A 16,804-nucleotide genomic window follows, 5' to 3' on the forward strand; every position below is an offset into this window, starting at 1 on the left:
GTTGTGGGGGAGGAAGGGAAAGGAGAATGTGAGCCGCTTTGAGACTCCTTCGGGTAGGGATAAAGCGGGATATCAAGTCCAATTCTTCTTCTTCCTCTTTCTCTCTCTGCTTGCTACCCCAACAGAGCTGTGGGTGAATGTGAAGTTCTAGTCAAGGACATATATGCGAATCTGGGCCTGGAGTACCTGGAGACTGACTCGGAGGAAGAGGATGCTGCCTCCAAGCCCATGGAAGTGATCGAGATCCCTGATGAGGACGACGACGACGACGACGTCATGAGCATCGATTCAGGTTAGGCGCCTGGTGGAGTCAAGCACGAAAGACCAGGTGTGGGGGATCTTTGGTCCTCCAACTGTTGCTGAACTACTGACTCTCATTAGCCCTAGCTATGCTTGGAAGGCTAAGGATGATGGGAGTTGTAGTTCAGCAGCATCTGGAGGACCCGAGGCTCTGAGATGTCTTCTGGTGTCTTATATGCATATAGAAGTGAGGGGCAGGTGGAGTTCGCCAACCTGGGAAGGTAGCCCATCTAGGAGAAAGAAAACTCTGATCCTAAACCTCTGCTGTCTTGCGGGATATCTTTGGGAGAAGAAAAGACTAAGGTGTAAACCCTACACAAGTCCAGAGACGGTAGGACGGCGCCTTGTACGCCTCCTTCTGGCAACTCCTGCAGCCAAGCTGGTGCTAAACGTATTGCTTTGCTTTCCTTTGGACCACATCAGCGAGGCTGAGGAGTGGGGGGCTTGTCTGAGCAGCCCAGGACCTCCAGAGACATTGCCCAGGCTTGCGCCCCGGGGCTTAGGTGCTGCTAATGCATTGGTTTGACTTCATCCACAGAGGTACACGGGTACACAGGTACACTCCACTGCCTCTTGAGACAGATGGAAGCCAACAATATATACATAGATAAACAAAGCATTTTTAGTTCACTATTCAGCCAAAAAAAGCTCCCAGAGCAGCTTGCAGCAATTGGTAAAAAGACATCCTCTGCCCCAAGGCTTACAATGTAAAGAAAACAGCACTAAAGGAAAATGGAATGGGGAGGGTGGAGGGTGTATACAGAAAAATTGGGTGTGTATTCCCCCTCACACACAATAATTGATTCTAACTCATCTGAAATGGGTGGCAGGCTTATAGATACTTCCTAGAGGTAAGGTGTTTTTTTTTTTACATCTAAACTTTTTTTTAATTACAGCAGATGCAAGTAACAAAATGGCGAAGGATCAGAAGTTGGTGAGTTTTTTGGGAAATCTCTTGAGTATCAAGTTCTTATAGATAAATGTTTTCCTGCACCCTGCCCAGCTTCAGCAGTTACCCTCAGGGCCTGGGGCCCCAACTCTGGGAACTGAAGGTTTCAGCCCCCCTTTGTTCAAGGGAGAGGCATGTGCGAAGGGGAGGTGTCTGGGTTTGATGACTGGTTGAACCTTACTGTGCTGATTTCCACCAGCTTTCACTCCTTGCCACTGGGGGATTTTCCGTTTGCTGCCTGGGAGCAGGGAAAATTAGCTGGGTGGCTGGGGAAATTGCCAGGGGAAGGGGGGTCACCTTGAACATGAGCAGCAAGCTATGTCTGTAACTATGCCACATTTCAAGGGCATTGCTGGCTCACTTGATTAGAGCAGGATGCTGATAATGCCAAGGTTGCAGGTTGGGTCCTTGTAGGAGATAGCTGTGTAGTCCTGCATTGCAAGGGGTTGGACTAGATCAGAGCTTTCCAGACTTTTCAAGTTGGTGGCACACTTTTTGAACATGTGTCATTCTGTGACACAGTAATTCAGGTTGGCATCCTTTTGCCACACAGTAATTCAGGTTGGCATCCTTTTGCGACACGGCACCGTATTTTTCGTTCTATAAGACGCACCAGACCACAAGACGCACCTAGTTTTTGGAGGAGGAAAACAAGAAAAAAAATATTCTGAAACTCAGAAGCCAGAACAGCAAGAGGGATCGCTGCGCAGTGAAAGTAGCGATCCCTGTTGCTGTTCTGGCTTCTGGGATAACCGCGCAGCCTGCATTCGCTCCATAACACACACACACATTCCCCCTTGCTTTTTAGGAGGGGAAAAATGAGTCTTATAGAGCAAAAAATACGGTAATTCAGTTTTGCATCATTTTGCGACACAGTGATTCAGTTTTACTAGCAAACTGGAGGTTAAACCAAGCCTTTCCAGCCCCAGGAGAAGTGCAGGGAGCGTTCGTGCAACACGCATACACACTGCAGCCAACACACTTAACGTGTCGCGACACACAGTTTGGAAAGCTCTGGACTAGATGAATCTCAGACTCCCCTTCCAGCTCCACAATTCCATGTTTCTATGACTCCCAAGAGCACCACCCGCCTCAGCTCTGCTAGTCCAAAAAGGGCCCTCCTGTTCTCCCTCTATGGCCAACCATCCAGATGGCATGGCGGGCCCAGAGAAGCTCACCTCTCGGTGTTCCGGGTTCGAGTCCTGTGCTCGTTTTGTTCTCCCGGGAAAAATTTTAAAAGGAGGTAATTAAGAGATGCCTGTCCCTTCTGTCTGCAGCTTCGGGAAGCCATGGCTGCCATGAGGAAGTCTGCGCAGGATGTTCAGAAATTCATGGACGCCGTGAACAAAAAGGATGGCCTGGACTCCTACCGGGGTAGTTGTGCGCGAAAAAATATCAGTGGTCCAGTATGTGAGCTGGCTTCAGCCTTGCAGCCCCCCTGCTAACATTTTTCAGGGCTACATTTTTATCTGTGTACACTGGGGTGGTTAACATGGTCAGTCCTCTGGAGTCCACTTGCCAGTGTGTGTGTGGCTAAAGGGAACCTTGTGATTGGTTTGCATCCATGGCATATACCGTATTTTTCACCCTATAGGACACACTTTTCCCCCTCCAAAAATGAAGGGGAAATGTGTGTGCGTCCTATGGGGCGAATGCAGGCTTTTGCGCACCGACCCCTCTCGCTCTCCAGGCTTCGGGCAGATATCCGCAAGCCTGGGGAGACCGGCTCGGGCTTCCCCCGCCCCAGCCCCGCGCCTGGGGGGGGAAATAATTTTTTTTCTTTATTCCCCCCCCCAAAAAAACCCCTAGGTGCACCCTATGGGCCGATGCGCCCTATAGGGCAAAAAATACGGTACTGGCCAGAAGATTTGCTTCAGATCCTCACTTGGCTTTTTGGGGGCGGGGAGGCCTCCTCAGTCTGGGGCACTTCGCAGGCTGCAGGGTTATTATTATTAATATTTATTGAATTTATATACCGCCCTATACCCAGGGGTCTCAGGGCGGTTCACAGAATAAAATCAAGATACAAAACCACATAATATAATACAGCTCTGCTTACGATTGGTGACATGAATCCAAATTCACGAGGAATGTTGCATAGAAGAACTGCCAATCTGGGTATAAAACATCAGCATTTTTTTAGTAAACAATAATGGGGTACAACCAGAAATGCTCAAGGAGTTTATTGTCAAGTTCCTGGCAGTAACTTCTCTCTCTCGCTCTCTTGCAATCTGTCTTCAACTTTCTTATCTTTGGCCAACTGGAGCAAGGTCATCCCTCCAGAGAGCAGCCTGTGAAATTTCAGAGGGATAGCGACAGAGACAAGGGTAGACATAATAATTTTGGGATGAATGAAGAAGCAATCACTTAAACTTCCCTAGTCTTCTGTTGGCAGTTCTGTGAGCATGAACAAGATGCTTCTGGGTGAGGATCTGCAAAATTGCAAATACAGTCGTACCTTGGTTTTCGAACGCCTTGCGAGTCGGATGTTTTGGCTCCCGAACGCTGCAAACCCGGAAGTGAGTGTTCCGGTTTGCAAACGTTCTTTGGAACCCGAACGTCCGACGCAGCTTCCGATTGGCGGCAGGAGCTTCCTGCAGCCAGTTGGAAGCCGCTCTTTGGTTTCTGAACGTTTTGGAAGTCGAAGATCCAGAGGCTTTTTGACCCTGATCCACACCGTCGCAGAGCAGACCTCCAGGTCGCGTGGCAGAGCATCCCACAATGACAGCAGTGACGGATCTGGAGCACGAGGGTCTAAAGGAAACAGTTCTCAAGTATCCTCCCCCCTCTGCCTGTTGCAGGATCCCAGCAGGTGAGTCCTGGCTGCGAGCTCACCCATGATGGAGACCTGTCCGTCGGAGACCGCGTCCTGGGGAAGAAGAGGACAAAGACCTGGCACAAGGGCACCCTGATCGCCATCCAGACTGTGGGTGAGTGTGGCAGCCTGCTGCCCAAAGGATTGCACTGTTTTATTTACTTAGAGCTTGCCTCTCACGTGCACTCGCCACTAAGCGATGTGCGAGGATGTGCTGCAGGAACATAACACCAGAATTCAGTTAAAATGTTTCCTGGGATATATTAGGAAGGTCTTCAGTAGGTACCGAAAGTTCAACAGGGAGAGTGGGCCTGCCTGATCTCAGCTGGAATATATACCGTATTTTTCGCTCTATAGGATGCACTTTTTCCCCTCCAAAAATTAAGGGGAGATGTGTGTGCGTCCTATGGAGTGAATGCAGGCTCCTTGGCTTCAAGGATAGCCACCTGAAGCCTCCGGAGCACAGCGGGAACTCGCGCTGCGCTCCGGAGGCTTCGGGTTCCTTTTGCTGAAGCCAGGAGAAAAAGACTCTCCTGGCTTCAGCAGAGAGGGAGAGCTGCACAGCGCCCCTTCAGCCAAGCGGGAGGAGAAATGGAAGGGGCTCCGTTTCTCCTGCTGCTTCGCTGAAGGGGCGCTGAGCAGAGGGGGGGGATTTTTTTTTCTTGTTCTCCCCCCCAAAACAAGGTGCGTCCTATAGTCGGGTGTGTCCTATAGAGCAAAAAATACAGTAACTACAGGTGAGGCAGGCAGGTGTTGGTGAGGCTTGCCTGAGACGGTGTTTGGGGGTACTGCTGATCAGCTGACTGTCGGATCTGCAGAAGCTCCTCTCTTCAAAACGCAGGGCAAAACAGCATTTGGAGAGTGTTCTGAAAACTGTTGAGGTGGCAAAAAAAAAAAAAGCCAGATGATTGGCAGGTGGGTGGCTGCCCAACTGTCAGGATTGGCCCAGGATTGGCAGAACAGGCACTGCTATGGATACCACATAATGCCCGTTCTGCAATTGTAACATCTCAATCTTTTTAGGGCGGCAGCAACTATGCTTCGGAACTCCCAGCCTTTTGATGCTTTCTATCTACTCTCTTAAGGGACGCGGGTGGCGCTGTGGGTTAAACCACAGAGCCTAGGACTTGCCGATCAGAAGGTCGGCGGTTCGAATCCCCGCGACAGGGTGAGCTCCCGTTGCTCAGTCCCTGCTCCTGTCTGCCTAGCAGTTCGAAAGCACGTCAAAGTGCAAGTAGATGAATAGGTACCACTCCGGCGGGAAGGTAAATGGTGTTTCCGTGCGCTGCTCTGGTTCGCCAGAAGCGGCTTAGTCCTGCTGGCCACATGACCCGGAAGCTGTACGCCGGCTCCCTCGGCCAGTAAAGCGAGATGAGCGCCGCAACCCCAGAGTCGGCCATGACTGGGCCTAATGGTCAGGGGTCCCTTTACCTTTACCTTTTTATCTACTCTCTTCAGCAAGCATCCTTGTTTAGACAAGCCTACCCAGAAGCTTAGAAATCTGATGTGCATGTTTTAATCTGTTTTTAGTCTTTTTGGAAGTCTTAAATGATCGCTGTTAACTTTCCTTATTGCTAATCCCATACCATCTGTTTTTGTAAATGGCCTTGAGGTTGCATTTTTTAACAGCCGAGCGCTGTGTGTATTTTTTTGAAATAAGGAAAGAAGCGAGGGGTTTGGGGGGGAAGAGCGCCATCTGGGGGTCTACGTACTTGAATAGCAAAGGATCCTGCGCCCCCCGATAACTGCCACGTCACTTCTAATACTCTTCCCCCCCAAAGCTTAGGTTAAAAATTGACCCCTATTTGTAATGACCGGCTGGAATGGAAAAAAGTTGGGAGCTGCACAGTCAGGGGAAAAACAACGCTGTCCAGGGTTGTAAAGACTGCTAAGAGAGAATAATTGGGTGCACTCTTCCCATCTTGGATCAAATCTACGCTTCCAGGCAGTGCCATAAGAAAGCTACAGAAATAGTGCAGGATAGTGCGCACCCCGGAAATGATCTCTTTCAGCTTCTGCCTTCTGGAAGAAGGTACAGGATTATAAAGACAAGGACTAGCCGTCTGAGAAACAGTTTCTATTCAAATGCGATTTTGGTTTTAAACGCAGTATAAGGAGTCTCTATCGGAGTATATTGTATTTTAAAATGGGGTTTCAGAGTTTTTAGGGGTTTTTGAATGTCTTATGTAGATTTTTCAATTTCATTGTTCTGTATGGGACAATGACAATAAAGATATTGTATCGTAAAGTTGTGAGCCAGGGTTGCCCCATTTTTCAGCCACCGCCCCTCCCCTTTCGCCCTCTCCCAGGCCCTGGGAAGAAATACAAGGTGAAGTTCGACAACAAAGGGAAGAGCCTTCTCTCGGGGAACCACATCGCCTATGACTACCATCCTTCGGCCGACAAGCTCCATGTTGGGAGCCGGGTGGTGGCCAAGTACAAGGACGGCAACCAGATGTGGCTCTACGCCGGGATCGTGGCTGAGACGCCCAACGTCAAGAACAAGATGAGGTCTGAGGGGTGGGCGGGTCAGAGCGGGTTACCTTTCCCTTTTTATTGTCAAGAAACCATTGCAGTTCTTTCCCAGCCAGTTAACACATGAATGTGCATCATTGCTTCCGATATACACTGGTACCTCGGGATGCGAACGGGATCCGTTCCGGAGTCCCGTTCGCATCCCGAAGCAAACATAACCTGTGTCTGCATGTGCACGGGTCACGTTTCAGCGCTTCTGTGCATGCACGTGACGTCATTTTGACGGTCTGCGCATGCACGCGTGGCAAAACCCAGAAGTAGCGCACTCCGTTACTTCCAGATTGCCACGGAGCGCAACCTGAAAATGCTTAACCCGAAGCATATTCATCCCAAGGTATGACTGTATTCATTTCGAGAAGCAGGACCAAAGCGGGAGACAGGCCAGCAACAGCGGAGAACTTTTTCCTTTAAGCCCAAGGGCCACGTTCTCTTCTGGGCAGTTTTGTGGGGGCCGCATGCCAGGGCGTTGGGAGGGGCCAGAGGCAACTGCAGAAAACATCTTTGTTCAGACCAGCCTCTCCAGACACGTAAAAGTTCTGGGTTGTGTGGGTTTTTTTAAGTTTGCTGTTGAATGTTTCAGCGACCTGCTTTTAACTGAATTTTTATCGTTGATTTTTAATCCCCTATTTTGCCTTATTTTTGCGTAAAAAACAGCTCTGAGGTTTCATTACAGTCAGGTGGAATGTAGATTTTCATTAGTGGGCGGAGCAATGTAAATAAGTGGCGGAGCAATGTATGTCCAATTTTACTTTTTGTGCACGGTAGACTGGTTCCTACACTTAGGAACTCCCTGCCTATTGACAGCAGGCAGGCGCTTTCACTGTGCTCCTTTTCGGCGCCTGCTAAAAACATGTTTGTTCAGACAAGCCTGCCCTGATGTTTAGGAAGTTTGATGCAAGTTTTAACCCGTTTTCAGTCTTAAATGATTGCTGTTAATTTTCCTTACTGAAAATTTTTATTGCTTTATATCTTTTGTAAACCACTTTGAGATTTGTTTGATTTTTACAGTCAAGCAGTGTAAAAATATATATGAAATAAATAGATAATACAGTCGTACCTTGGTTCTTGAATGGAATCCGTTCGACTTCTGGAAATGTTCGAAAACCAAGGCACGGCTTCCGATTGGCTGCAGGAAGCTCCTGCAGCCGATTGGAAGTCGTGCCGGACGTTCGGGTTCCAAAGAATGTTCGCAAACCGGAACACTCACTTCCAGGTTTACGGCATTTCGGAGCTATAAGGTCTGAGTCACAAGGCATTCATAAACCAAGGTACGACTGCACACTCACACACCCTCTAGCCTGCATCCAGAGAAGCGAGCGACACAACGTTCAAGGACACATTTCCAGGCAGGCAGAATTACTCGAAGAGAGGAATCAGGCCTAGGGAGATTCTGCAAGGAACAGAAACATAGCTGTCAGCTTACAGATTTGAAAATAAGGGACCGGCAGCCTCGAAAATAAGGGACCGGCGGCCAAAATAAAGGATCAACAATTACTTTGATAAAATACATATTTTGTTGCAATCAAATGGCTTTAGATACCTATTAGGTCCATAAATCACCATATAGCATATATTCAACAACAAAAAAGCAACAATTTTTTCTTGACAAAGGACAGCTGGACATAGAAAGGGCCCCATTACCTTCAGCAGCTTATTTAAGGGACATCATCAATAAGGGACAGCAGCGGGACATGGCGCTGGGATAAGGGACTGTCCCGCCAAATAAGGGATGCTTGACAGCTATGAACAGAGAGAGAAGCTAAGCTAGGGTTGGGCTAGGCGTTAATGTGCAAATAGGGACCCCTGTCACTCACCCTAACCTTGTGAAGTGGGCAGAAGTTCACTCTGGATTGCCAGGGGTAGATCTCCCAGGTGGTTTGTCTTAACTTGCATAGCAGTATGGGTGTGTGATTTTTCGGTATGGAAGGATTTGCAAGCACCCTGTTCCCCTAATACTTATTTCTTTCCAAAAATGCATGTATCACTTGACTGTAAACAAAAAATAAAAACCAGCAACAGCAAAATACCTGGAAGTGGTTTGCAAAAAGGAATAAAACAATGAAATGACCAGTAAGAGAAAAATGGTTAAAGACAACTATTTAAAGCATTAAAGGAAAGAGATTGAGCTAGAATCTTTGGGATTGAGTCCTGCCGTTTAACTGGGCACTGCCTCCCTCCTCCCTCCCAGGTTCCTCATCTTCTTCGATGATGGTTACGCCTCCTATGTCGTCCAGCCAGAGCTCTACCTGATCTGCAGGCCTCGTGAGTTTGTTTGTTTCAGTCCGGTCGTTCATTTATCTAAACGGGTGTCTCTTCTGCCTTCTGAGGGTGTGAAGCTTTCCTCTTCTTTTTACAAAAACTGTTTGTGTGAAGGGAGATGGCAGTTAACTGAAACAGCAGCATTACGGTAAGGGAAAGACGGTCGCAGCTTTGCATCCCTAAGGTTTGCTAGGCAATTCGAAGCGCCTTACAACTGTTTCAGCAAAAAAGTAAGCACATACAGTACGCTAAAACCAGCATTATTTTATACACACACACACACACACACACTGGTACCTCGGGTTATATACGCTTCAGGTTACAGACTCCGATAACCTAGAAATAGTGCTTCAGATTAAGAACTTTGCTTCAGGATAAGAACAGAAATCGTGCTCCGGCGGCGCGGCGGCAGCAGGAGGCCCCATTAGCTAAAGTGGTGCTTCAGGTTAAGAACAGTTTCAGGTTAAGAACGGACCTCCGGAACGAATTAAGTACTTAACCCGAGGTGCCACTGTATACACACACACATATACATATACATATATACATACATATATATACACCCACACCCCATTCAGTGCTTTTTTTCTGGAGGGACGTATACCCCTAAACATTTTGTGAATCTTAGTTTGGCCTCATTGAGGGGCAGTATTTCAATATGAATAGGATATACACACACACACACACACACACACAAAGTGATACCTCGGTTGTCAAACGTAATCTGTTCTAGAAGACGGTTGGCTCCTGAAACATTCGACAACCAAGGCACAAAGGGCAGGCGGCAATTTCAATTGAGAGAATTGGAAAACAGGCAGCAGAAGCATTTACTTCTGGGTTTTCGGCATTCGAAAACCGAAACATTCGGCTTCTGAGATGCTCGGAAACCGAAGTACCACCGTGTGTGTGTGTGTGTGTGTGTGTGTGGTATTAAATCATCCAAACTACCCAACAAGACCACAGATCAGGGTATCTGGCTCTTTTTGAAGTACAACTCCCATCATTCCCTGCAGGACCACTGGTCAGGAATAAGGGGATCCAAAAAGATCTGGGGAACCAAGTTTGGGAAACCTTGCTATATAGATAATTAAATGCCAAAGGCCTGATGAAAAAGGAGGTTTTTTTGCCTGGCACCTAAAGACATGCAGTGATGGTGCCAGGCAAGAGCCTCCCTTCATAAGTTGCTTTGTGTGGATGATGAAGCTGGAAAGGCAAGAGAAGTATTTTGAAAAGAGTTCCGTGCGGGGAAAAGTCATTTTTTAAATTCCTTCCTTAAAAAAATAAAAATAAAAAGCAATCCGTGTGTTTTCCTTCCACCAGTCAAGAAGTCGTGGGAGGACATAGAAGACATCTCGTGCCGGGATTTCATCGAGGAGTACGTCACGGCGTACCCGAACCGGCCGATGGTCTTGCTCAAGAGCGGCCAGCTGATCAAAACCGAGTGGGAGGGGACCTGGTGGAAGTCCCGCGTGGAGGAAGTGGACGGGAGCCTGGTCAAAATCCTCTTCCTGGTAGGATCTGCTAAGGTATCGCTCACCCTTCCTTGCCTGCTTGGATTATCTCTGTCGGAATACAACTGGGGTCCATTGCCCTTTCCGCGTCTTTCCCAGAACGCGAGATTCGTTGCTCCCCTACAGGACAGGGGGGTGAACAGCAGCGAATGCAAGAGACAAGTGCTGAACTGCTGGGCCTTTGGGGTGTGTGTGTGTGTGTACAAGCTCCCCATACAGGACAGTAGGATGTAGCACACCAGAAGCCCAGTGTGACCAAGAGATGGGTGCTGGGGCGGGTGTTTGCGTACATACTTCCCCCTACAAGTCGGGAAGGTACATAGCACAGGAAGTCCAGTGTGACCAACAGATTAGTGCTGTACCACTGGACTTCTGGGGGGGGGGTGGTTGTGTTGACACACTCCCCCTGCAGGACAGTAGAATGTAGCACACCAGAAGCCCAATGTGACCAAGAGATGGGTACTGGGGTGGGTGTTTGTGTACATACTTCCCCCTATAGGTCCGGAGGGTACATAGCACAGGAAGTCCAGTGTGACCGAAAGATTACTGCTGTACCACTGGACTTCTGGTGTATGTGTGTGTTGACACACTCCCCCTGCAGGACAGGAGGGTGTACGGCACCAGAAGCCCAGTGTGACCAAGAGTGCTAAACTTGTACGTGCGTATTAATCCCTTGACCCTCCGTGACGGAACTGAGCCACGGTGCCTTTTTGCTCTCCCCGCACTGCCAGGACGACAAGCGCTGTGAATGGATTTACCGGGGATCCACCCGCCTGGAGCCGATGTTCAGCATGAAGACCTCCACCGCTTCCACCCTGGAGAAAAAGCAAGGAGGGCAAATGAGGACTCGCCCGAACGTTGGTAAAGCCACCCGCCTCCTGTCTTTCTGAGCGCCATTCTGAGAACTGCCCGTGACCCGCATTGTCGGGAATGAGGAGGGGGAGTTAACGCAAGGGGAAGGGCATCCTTTTAAGTTTGTTAAATTTGTGCATCCCTTCCCTGAAGCAATTTGCAACCAAACCAGAAAAAAGAATATAACAACAGGGACCCACATTTTGGGACACAGCTGTGTGAAATCGACTTGCCCGCCTCTGTCTCCAGGCTCCTCTCCTGTCCTAAACTTTTCCTTCTCTCTCTCCCTCTCCCGCCAGGGGCCGTCCGGAGCAAAGGGCCGGTCGTCCAGTACACGCACGACTTAACGGGGACCAGCTCACAGTTCAAGCCCGTGGAGCCTCCTCCACCATTGCCTGTCGTGATGTCCCAGCCGGTTTCGCCCCAGTTCATTGACGTGGAGTAAGTCGCTGAGGATTGCTCCCCGATGGGGAGCCTGGGAGGGTTATCGCTTGCTCCGTTCGCCGGCGGGCAAAGTGGCATCGCTCCAAGGTCTGCAGGCTGGCAGTCTTGGGTTTGGTGTGTTCAGCTAAAAGCATAGCTGTCAACCGTCCCTTATTTGGCGGGAAACTCCCTTATCCCAGCGCCGTGTCCCGTTGCTGTCCGTTATGGATGATGTCCCTTAAATTTCCTGGGTTTCAAAGGAAGCAGCTCCTCTCCCTCCCTCCCTCCCTCCCAGGGAGGAGGGAGGCTCCAACTGTGTTGCTTGGCTGCGTTGCTCACCCAATAAGGAGTCTAAGAACGACTGGGGGGTGGAGCTTGCATGCCTTGTGCCGATCAAATCAGCCGCGTTGCCTGGGGACTCGCCTTTGCTCAGCGCTTCCCAGTGGAGAGCTGATGGTGGTTTTCCTTGCCGCATCCCCTTTGCCGGGTTGCTGCGCTGTGGGAACCACCGCTTGAGGCTTCGTTTCGCTGCTGGCTGGGCTTTCTGCCTTTGGCTCGGAGGGGCTCAGAAGTCAAACATACCTGTGCCCAGAAAATCCCTTATTTTGGCTCCCTCCCTTATTTTCGAGGCTGCTGGCCCCTTATTTTCAAATCTGTAAGTTGACAGCTATGAGCTAATAGGCTAAAGTCAAAAATGATGAGAGAATCTTTCCAGTTGAGACCCTGCGGAGCCACCACTCCTTGGAACGAATGGCACTGGTCTTTCCCTGCAACCCTGGACTCCAAATCCCATCATCCACAACAACTGCTCGCACTTGCTGGGAATGATGGGAGTTGGACTCCTAGGACAGAAGCAATTGCCCGGCGTACTCCAGCCATTTCTCCCTCCTTCCTTAACCTTGGGAGTTTTGTACTGAATCTCTCGCCCTCCTCCTTTTGGCGCAGAAGCCTCGAGAGCCAGCTCGCTCAGGCCAAGAAGCAGCAGGTGGCGAAGAAGAGCACTTCGTTCTTGCGTCCCGGTTCAGTGGGATCGGGGCCGCCCTCCCCGACCTCCCCCATCCTGAGCGAAATGCCTCCCATAGGCAAGACGGGCGTGACCCAGCAGTTCCGGTGAGTGTCAGAGTTCTGAAAGCACACCCAGCAGGGAACGTAAATAGCCATATCGCCATCCCTTGCTGGCCCTGCCTACTCCATGGCAACTCTGCCAGCCTCTGTGCATTGGGCAGGCAGGGCAGGGGGAACAGGAAAGTCTAAAGCTGGAAGCCTACTCTTTATTAATCCCCACGACGGGGTGAGCTCCCACTGCTCTTTCCCAGCCCCTGCCAACCTAGCAGTTTGAAAACACACTGGCGCAAGTAGATAAATAGGTACCGCTGTGGCGGGAAGGTAGACGGTGTTTCCGTGCACTCTGGTTTCCGTCACGGTGTTCTGTTACACCAGTAGCAGTTTAGTCCTGCTGGCCACATGACCCAGAAAACTGTCTGTGGACAAACGTCAGCTCCCTCGGCCTGAAAGCGAAATGAGGGCCACAACCACATAGTCGCCTTTGACTGGACTTAACTACACTTTTTGTACAAACAAACCCAGCAAAATCTACTTACCAGAGGCAAAAGTGGGATGGGCATACATACCGTTGGCATCCTTTCCTCTTCTCAAATCCACCCCCCTCTTGTCTCCAGCCTCAGAGGTAGACAGAGACTTACAGAACAATCGTGAGTATAGGAAACCAGTTTAAGTTAAGTTGGTGTAAGTTACTCCTGTTCCGTACTCCCTTCAGGAGCCAGACTGAGCCTGGCAAAGAGAAAACAAGCCATTAAGTGGACTTTGAATTAGCATCATCATCAGCCAGTGTGGTCTAGTGGTTAAGAGCGGTGGACTCGTAATCTGGTGAACCGGGTTCGCGTCTCCACTCCTCCACATGCAGCTGCTGGGTAACCTTGGGCCAGTCACACTTCTCTGAAGTCTCTCAGCCTCACTCACCTCACAGAGTGTTTGTTGTGGGGGAGGAAGGGAAAGGAGAATGTTAGCAGCTTTGAGACTCCTTAAAGGTGAAGGTAAAGGGACCCCTGACCATTAGGTCCAGTCGTGGCCGACTCTGGGGTTGCGGCGCTCATCTTGCTTTATTGGCCGAGGGAGCCGGCGTACAGCTTCCAGGTCATGTGGCCAGCATGACTAAGCCGCTTCTGGCGAACCAGAGCAGCGCACGGAAACGCCGTTTACCTTCCCGCCGGAGCGGTACCTATTTATCTACTTGCACTTTGACGTGCTTTTGAACTGCTAGGTTGGCAGGAGCAGGGACCGAGCAACGGGAGCTCACCCCGTCACGGGGATTCGAACCGCCCACCTTCTGATCAAATCCAAATCCAAATAGCAGAATGGAAGTGCCGCAAAATGAGTAACTCTGCTTTGTGCAGGCCGACGGTGGCTGAAAAGTGGGGTCATCAGTGGTACCTTCGAGTGAGGGTGGGCGGGTGGGTGGATCCTGCCCCAGCTGCACCCGTTGTGCTTACTGCCAGCCTCCCTCTCCCCCCAAACCCACCCCAATTCTCTCCCCGGAAGGTTCTCGGGCGCCCAGCCCTCCACCAGCCCCACCCCGCAGTTCTACGGCATGATGGACCGGGTGCCCAACGACCCCAACTACCGGGCTCCCGTGGAGAAGCTCTTCTACCTGCCCCACGTCTGCAACTACACCTGCCTCTCCCGGACGCGCCCCTTCCAGACGGACCAGCACCGCAGCCGGAACCCCCTCCTTGTCCCGCTGCTGTACGACTTCCGCCGCATGACGGCCCGCCGGCGGATCAACCGCAAGACGGGCTTCCACGTCATCTACAAGACGCCGTGCGGGCTGTGCCTGCGCAGCATGGCGGAGGTGGAGCGCTACCTCTTTGAGACGAACTGCGACTTCCTCTTCCTGGAGATGTTCTGCCTGGACCCCTACGTCCTGGTGGACCGCAAGTTCCAGCCCTACAAGCCCTTCTACTACATCCCCGACATCACCATGGGCAAGGAGGACGTCCCCCTCTCCTGCGTCAACGAGATCGACAACACCGCCCCGCCCCAGGTGGCCTACAGCAAGGAGCGCATCCCCGGGAAGGGGGTCTACATCAACACCGGCGCCGATTTCCTGGTGGGCTGCGACTGCGAGGATGGGTGCCGGGATAAGTGAGCGGCTTCCTCTTCTCCCCAAAACCGGCTGGTGGGTGGGAAGAACCCTGTTTCAGCTGGAGGGCCCTGCAGTTATTTGCAGCAATGACTTGTTTTGCGTGGGGGGGGGTGTTCCTGACCCCATGTGTGTAATCCCATTCTTCCCCCCTCTTCCGGCCACTTCCGGGGACGGCGCTATATGTGCACGCCAGTTGGATGCACCTAGTTGTTGCCTATACAGTGGTACCTTGACTCCCATTCGACTCCCAGAACCATTTGAAAACCAAAGCATGGCTTCTGATTGGCTGCAGGAGCATCCTGCAGCCAATCAGAAGCTGCACCGGGTGTTTGGCTTCCGAAAATCGTTTGGAAACTGGAATACTCACTTCCGGGTTTCGATCGTCCGGGAGCCAATTTTGTTTAGGAGCCAAGGCATTCGGCTTCAAGGTACGGCTGTATTTGTTTATTTATATGCTGCTCAATGGTGTGTGTGTTTTTAAGACCCCAAGCAGTTTAGAAAGAGAATAGAATAATGAAATTGTTGGTTAAAAACAAGTCTTAGAAATATTCAAAAGATAAAAATCAACAGTAAACCAAGAAAAAATCAAAATGTACATCATAGCTCAGTCAGGTCAATCTCAGCGTTGTGTGTTCGAGCCCCACCTAGATTCCTGCATTGCAGGGGGTTGGACTAGATGACCCCAGGGTCCCTTCCAACTCTGCAATTCTACGATTCTAAGAACGGAAGGCAAGTGAATGGCTGCTGTAGGTGCTGCCAGCTGCTGAGAATCACAGATGAGGAGAGTCCTGTTCTGCGTGGCTGAATGGGCTCTGTTTAAACAGAAATTTTTTTTAGCTGTCGTGGCAAAGGTTACAGCAGAGCCGCCTGCCTGATATCAACAGTCGGGGAGTTCCGGAGGGCAGGTGCTGCTGAAAGATCGGTTTCTAACAAATGCAGAGCGGGTGTTATGTAGCACCTGGTGGCAGTGGGGGCATAATTATGATTGGGCTCATTTGTTGCTTGCAACTCAGAAGGTCTCTCAAGTGACTCACAGCACCTTTTAAATCCATAAATGCGACTACACTCTATTTCTTTATTTATTTCAGTTAATTTGGAGAGTTTCTGCCCTGCTCTTCAGCTGCAAAGGCTCCCAGGGAGACTTAAGTGCCATCCGTTATAAAGATGGCAATCTCTGCCTGCAGGCTTACAGTCTAAATTAAAGACCCGACACGCAAAGGAAAAGGGATGGAAGGATGGGGGGGAACAGAATTGAACTTGGGCGCCAATTCTTAAAAGAGCTGTTCTGGCCGTGTTCTCCAGCTGAATGGGAGGTGGGATTGCAAACCACTCTGGGGCTGCTGTGCAGGGACCCCTGGGGCGCTCTCTGGCCTTACAGCCGGGGGTTTGGTTTCCTGACTTGAGCCCCACACTTCCTCCCTCCTCCTTGACAGGTCCAAATGCGCTTGTCACCAGCTCACGATCCAAGCGACCGCCTGCACCCCGGGGGGCCAGACCAACCCAAATGCCGGATTCCAGTACAAGAGACTGGAAGAATGCCTCCCCACAGGGTAAGCTTGTTGTTGTTGTTGTTGTTGTTTAGTCGTGTCCGACTCTTCGTGACCCCCTGGACCAGAGCACGCCAGGCACTCCTGTCTTCCACTGCCTCCCACAGTTTGGTCAAACTCATGTTAGCTTCAAGAACACTGTCCCACCATCTCGTCCTCCGTCGTCCCCTTCTCCTTGTGCCCTCCGTCTTTCCCAACATCAGGGTCTTTTCCAGGGAGTCTTCTCTTCTCCTGAGGTGGCCAAAGTCTTGGAGCCTCAGCTTCACGATCTGTCCTTCCAGTGAGCACTCAGGGCTGATTTCCTTCAGAATGGAGAGGTTTGATCTTCTTGCAGTCCATGGGACTCTCAAGAGTCTCCTCCAGCACCAGAATTCAAAAGCATCAATTCTTCAGTGATCAGCCCTCTTTATGGTCCAGCTCTCACTTCCATACATCACGACTGGGAAAACC

At 50.5% G+C, this 16,804-nt stretch overlaps 1 protein-coding gene across 4 annotated transcripts in view; it reads left to right on the forward strand.

Annotated features, from left to right (window-relative positions):
• SETDB1 (SET domain bifurcated histone lysine methyltransferase 1) overlaps positions 1-16,804 on the forward strand; it is a 37,069-nt gene that overhangs the window by 6,898 nt on the left and 13,367 nt on the right. For 2 of the 4 annotated variants that reach the window (XM_053368775.1, XM_053368776.1), the window contains exons 3-14: positions 126-292; positions 1,197-1,234; positions 2,527-2,623; positions 4,051-4,179; positions 6,374-6,575; positions 8,788-8,861; positions 10,179-10,384; positions 11,101-11,230; positions 11,521-11,662; positions 12,590-12,754; positions 14,204-14,806; positions 16,241-16,357. In XM_053368775.1, the coding sequence (XP_053224750.1) occupies positions 126-292; positions 1,197-1,234; positions 2,527-2,623; positions 4,051-4,179; positions 6,374-6,575; positions 8,788-8,861; positions 10,179-10,384; positions 11,101-11,230; positions 11,521-11,662; positions 12,590-12,754; positions 14,204-14,806; positions 16,241-16,357 (2,070 nt within the window). The remainder of the gene's footprint in view (positions 1-125; positions 293-1,196; positions 1,235-2,526; positions 2,624-4,050; positions 4,180-6,373; positions 6,576-8,787; positions 8,862-10,178; positions 10,385-11,100; positions 11,231-11,520; positions 11,663-12,589; positions 12,755-14,203; positions 14,807-16,240; positions 16,358-16,804) is intronic. The other 2 variants (XM_053368778.1, XM_053368777.1) reach the window with 2 other exon arrangements.

This window comes from Podarcis raffonei, chromosome 16 (assembly GCF_027172205.1).
Source record: "Podarcis raffonei isolate rPodRaf1 chromosome 16, rPodRaf1.pri, whole genome shotgun sequence".
Classification (NCBI taxonomy): domain Eukaryota; kingdom Metazoa; phylum Chordata; class Lepidosauria; order Squamata; family Lacertidae; genus Podarcis; species Podarcis raffonei.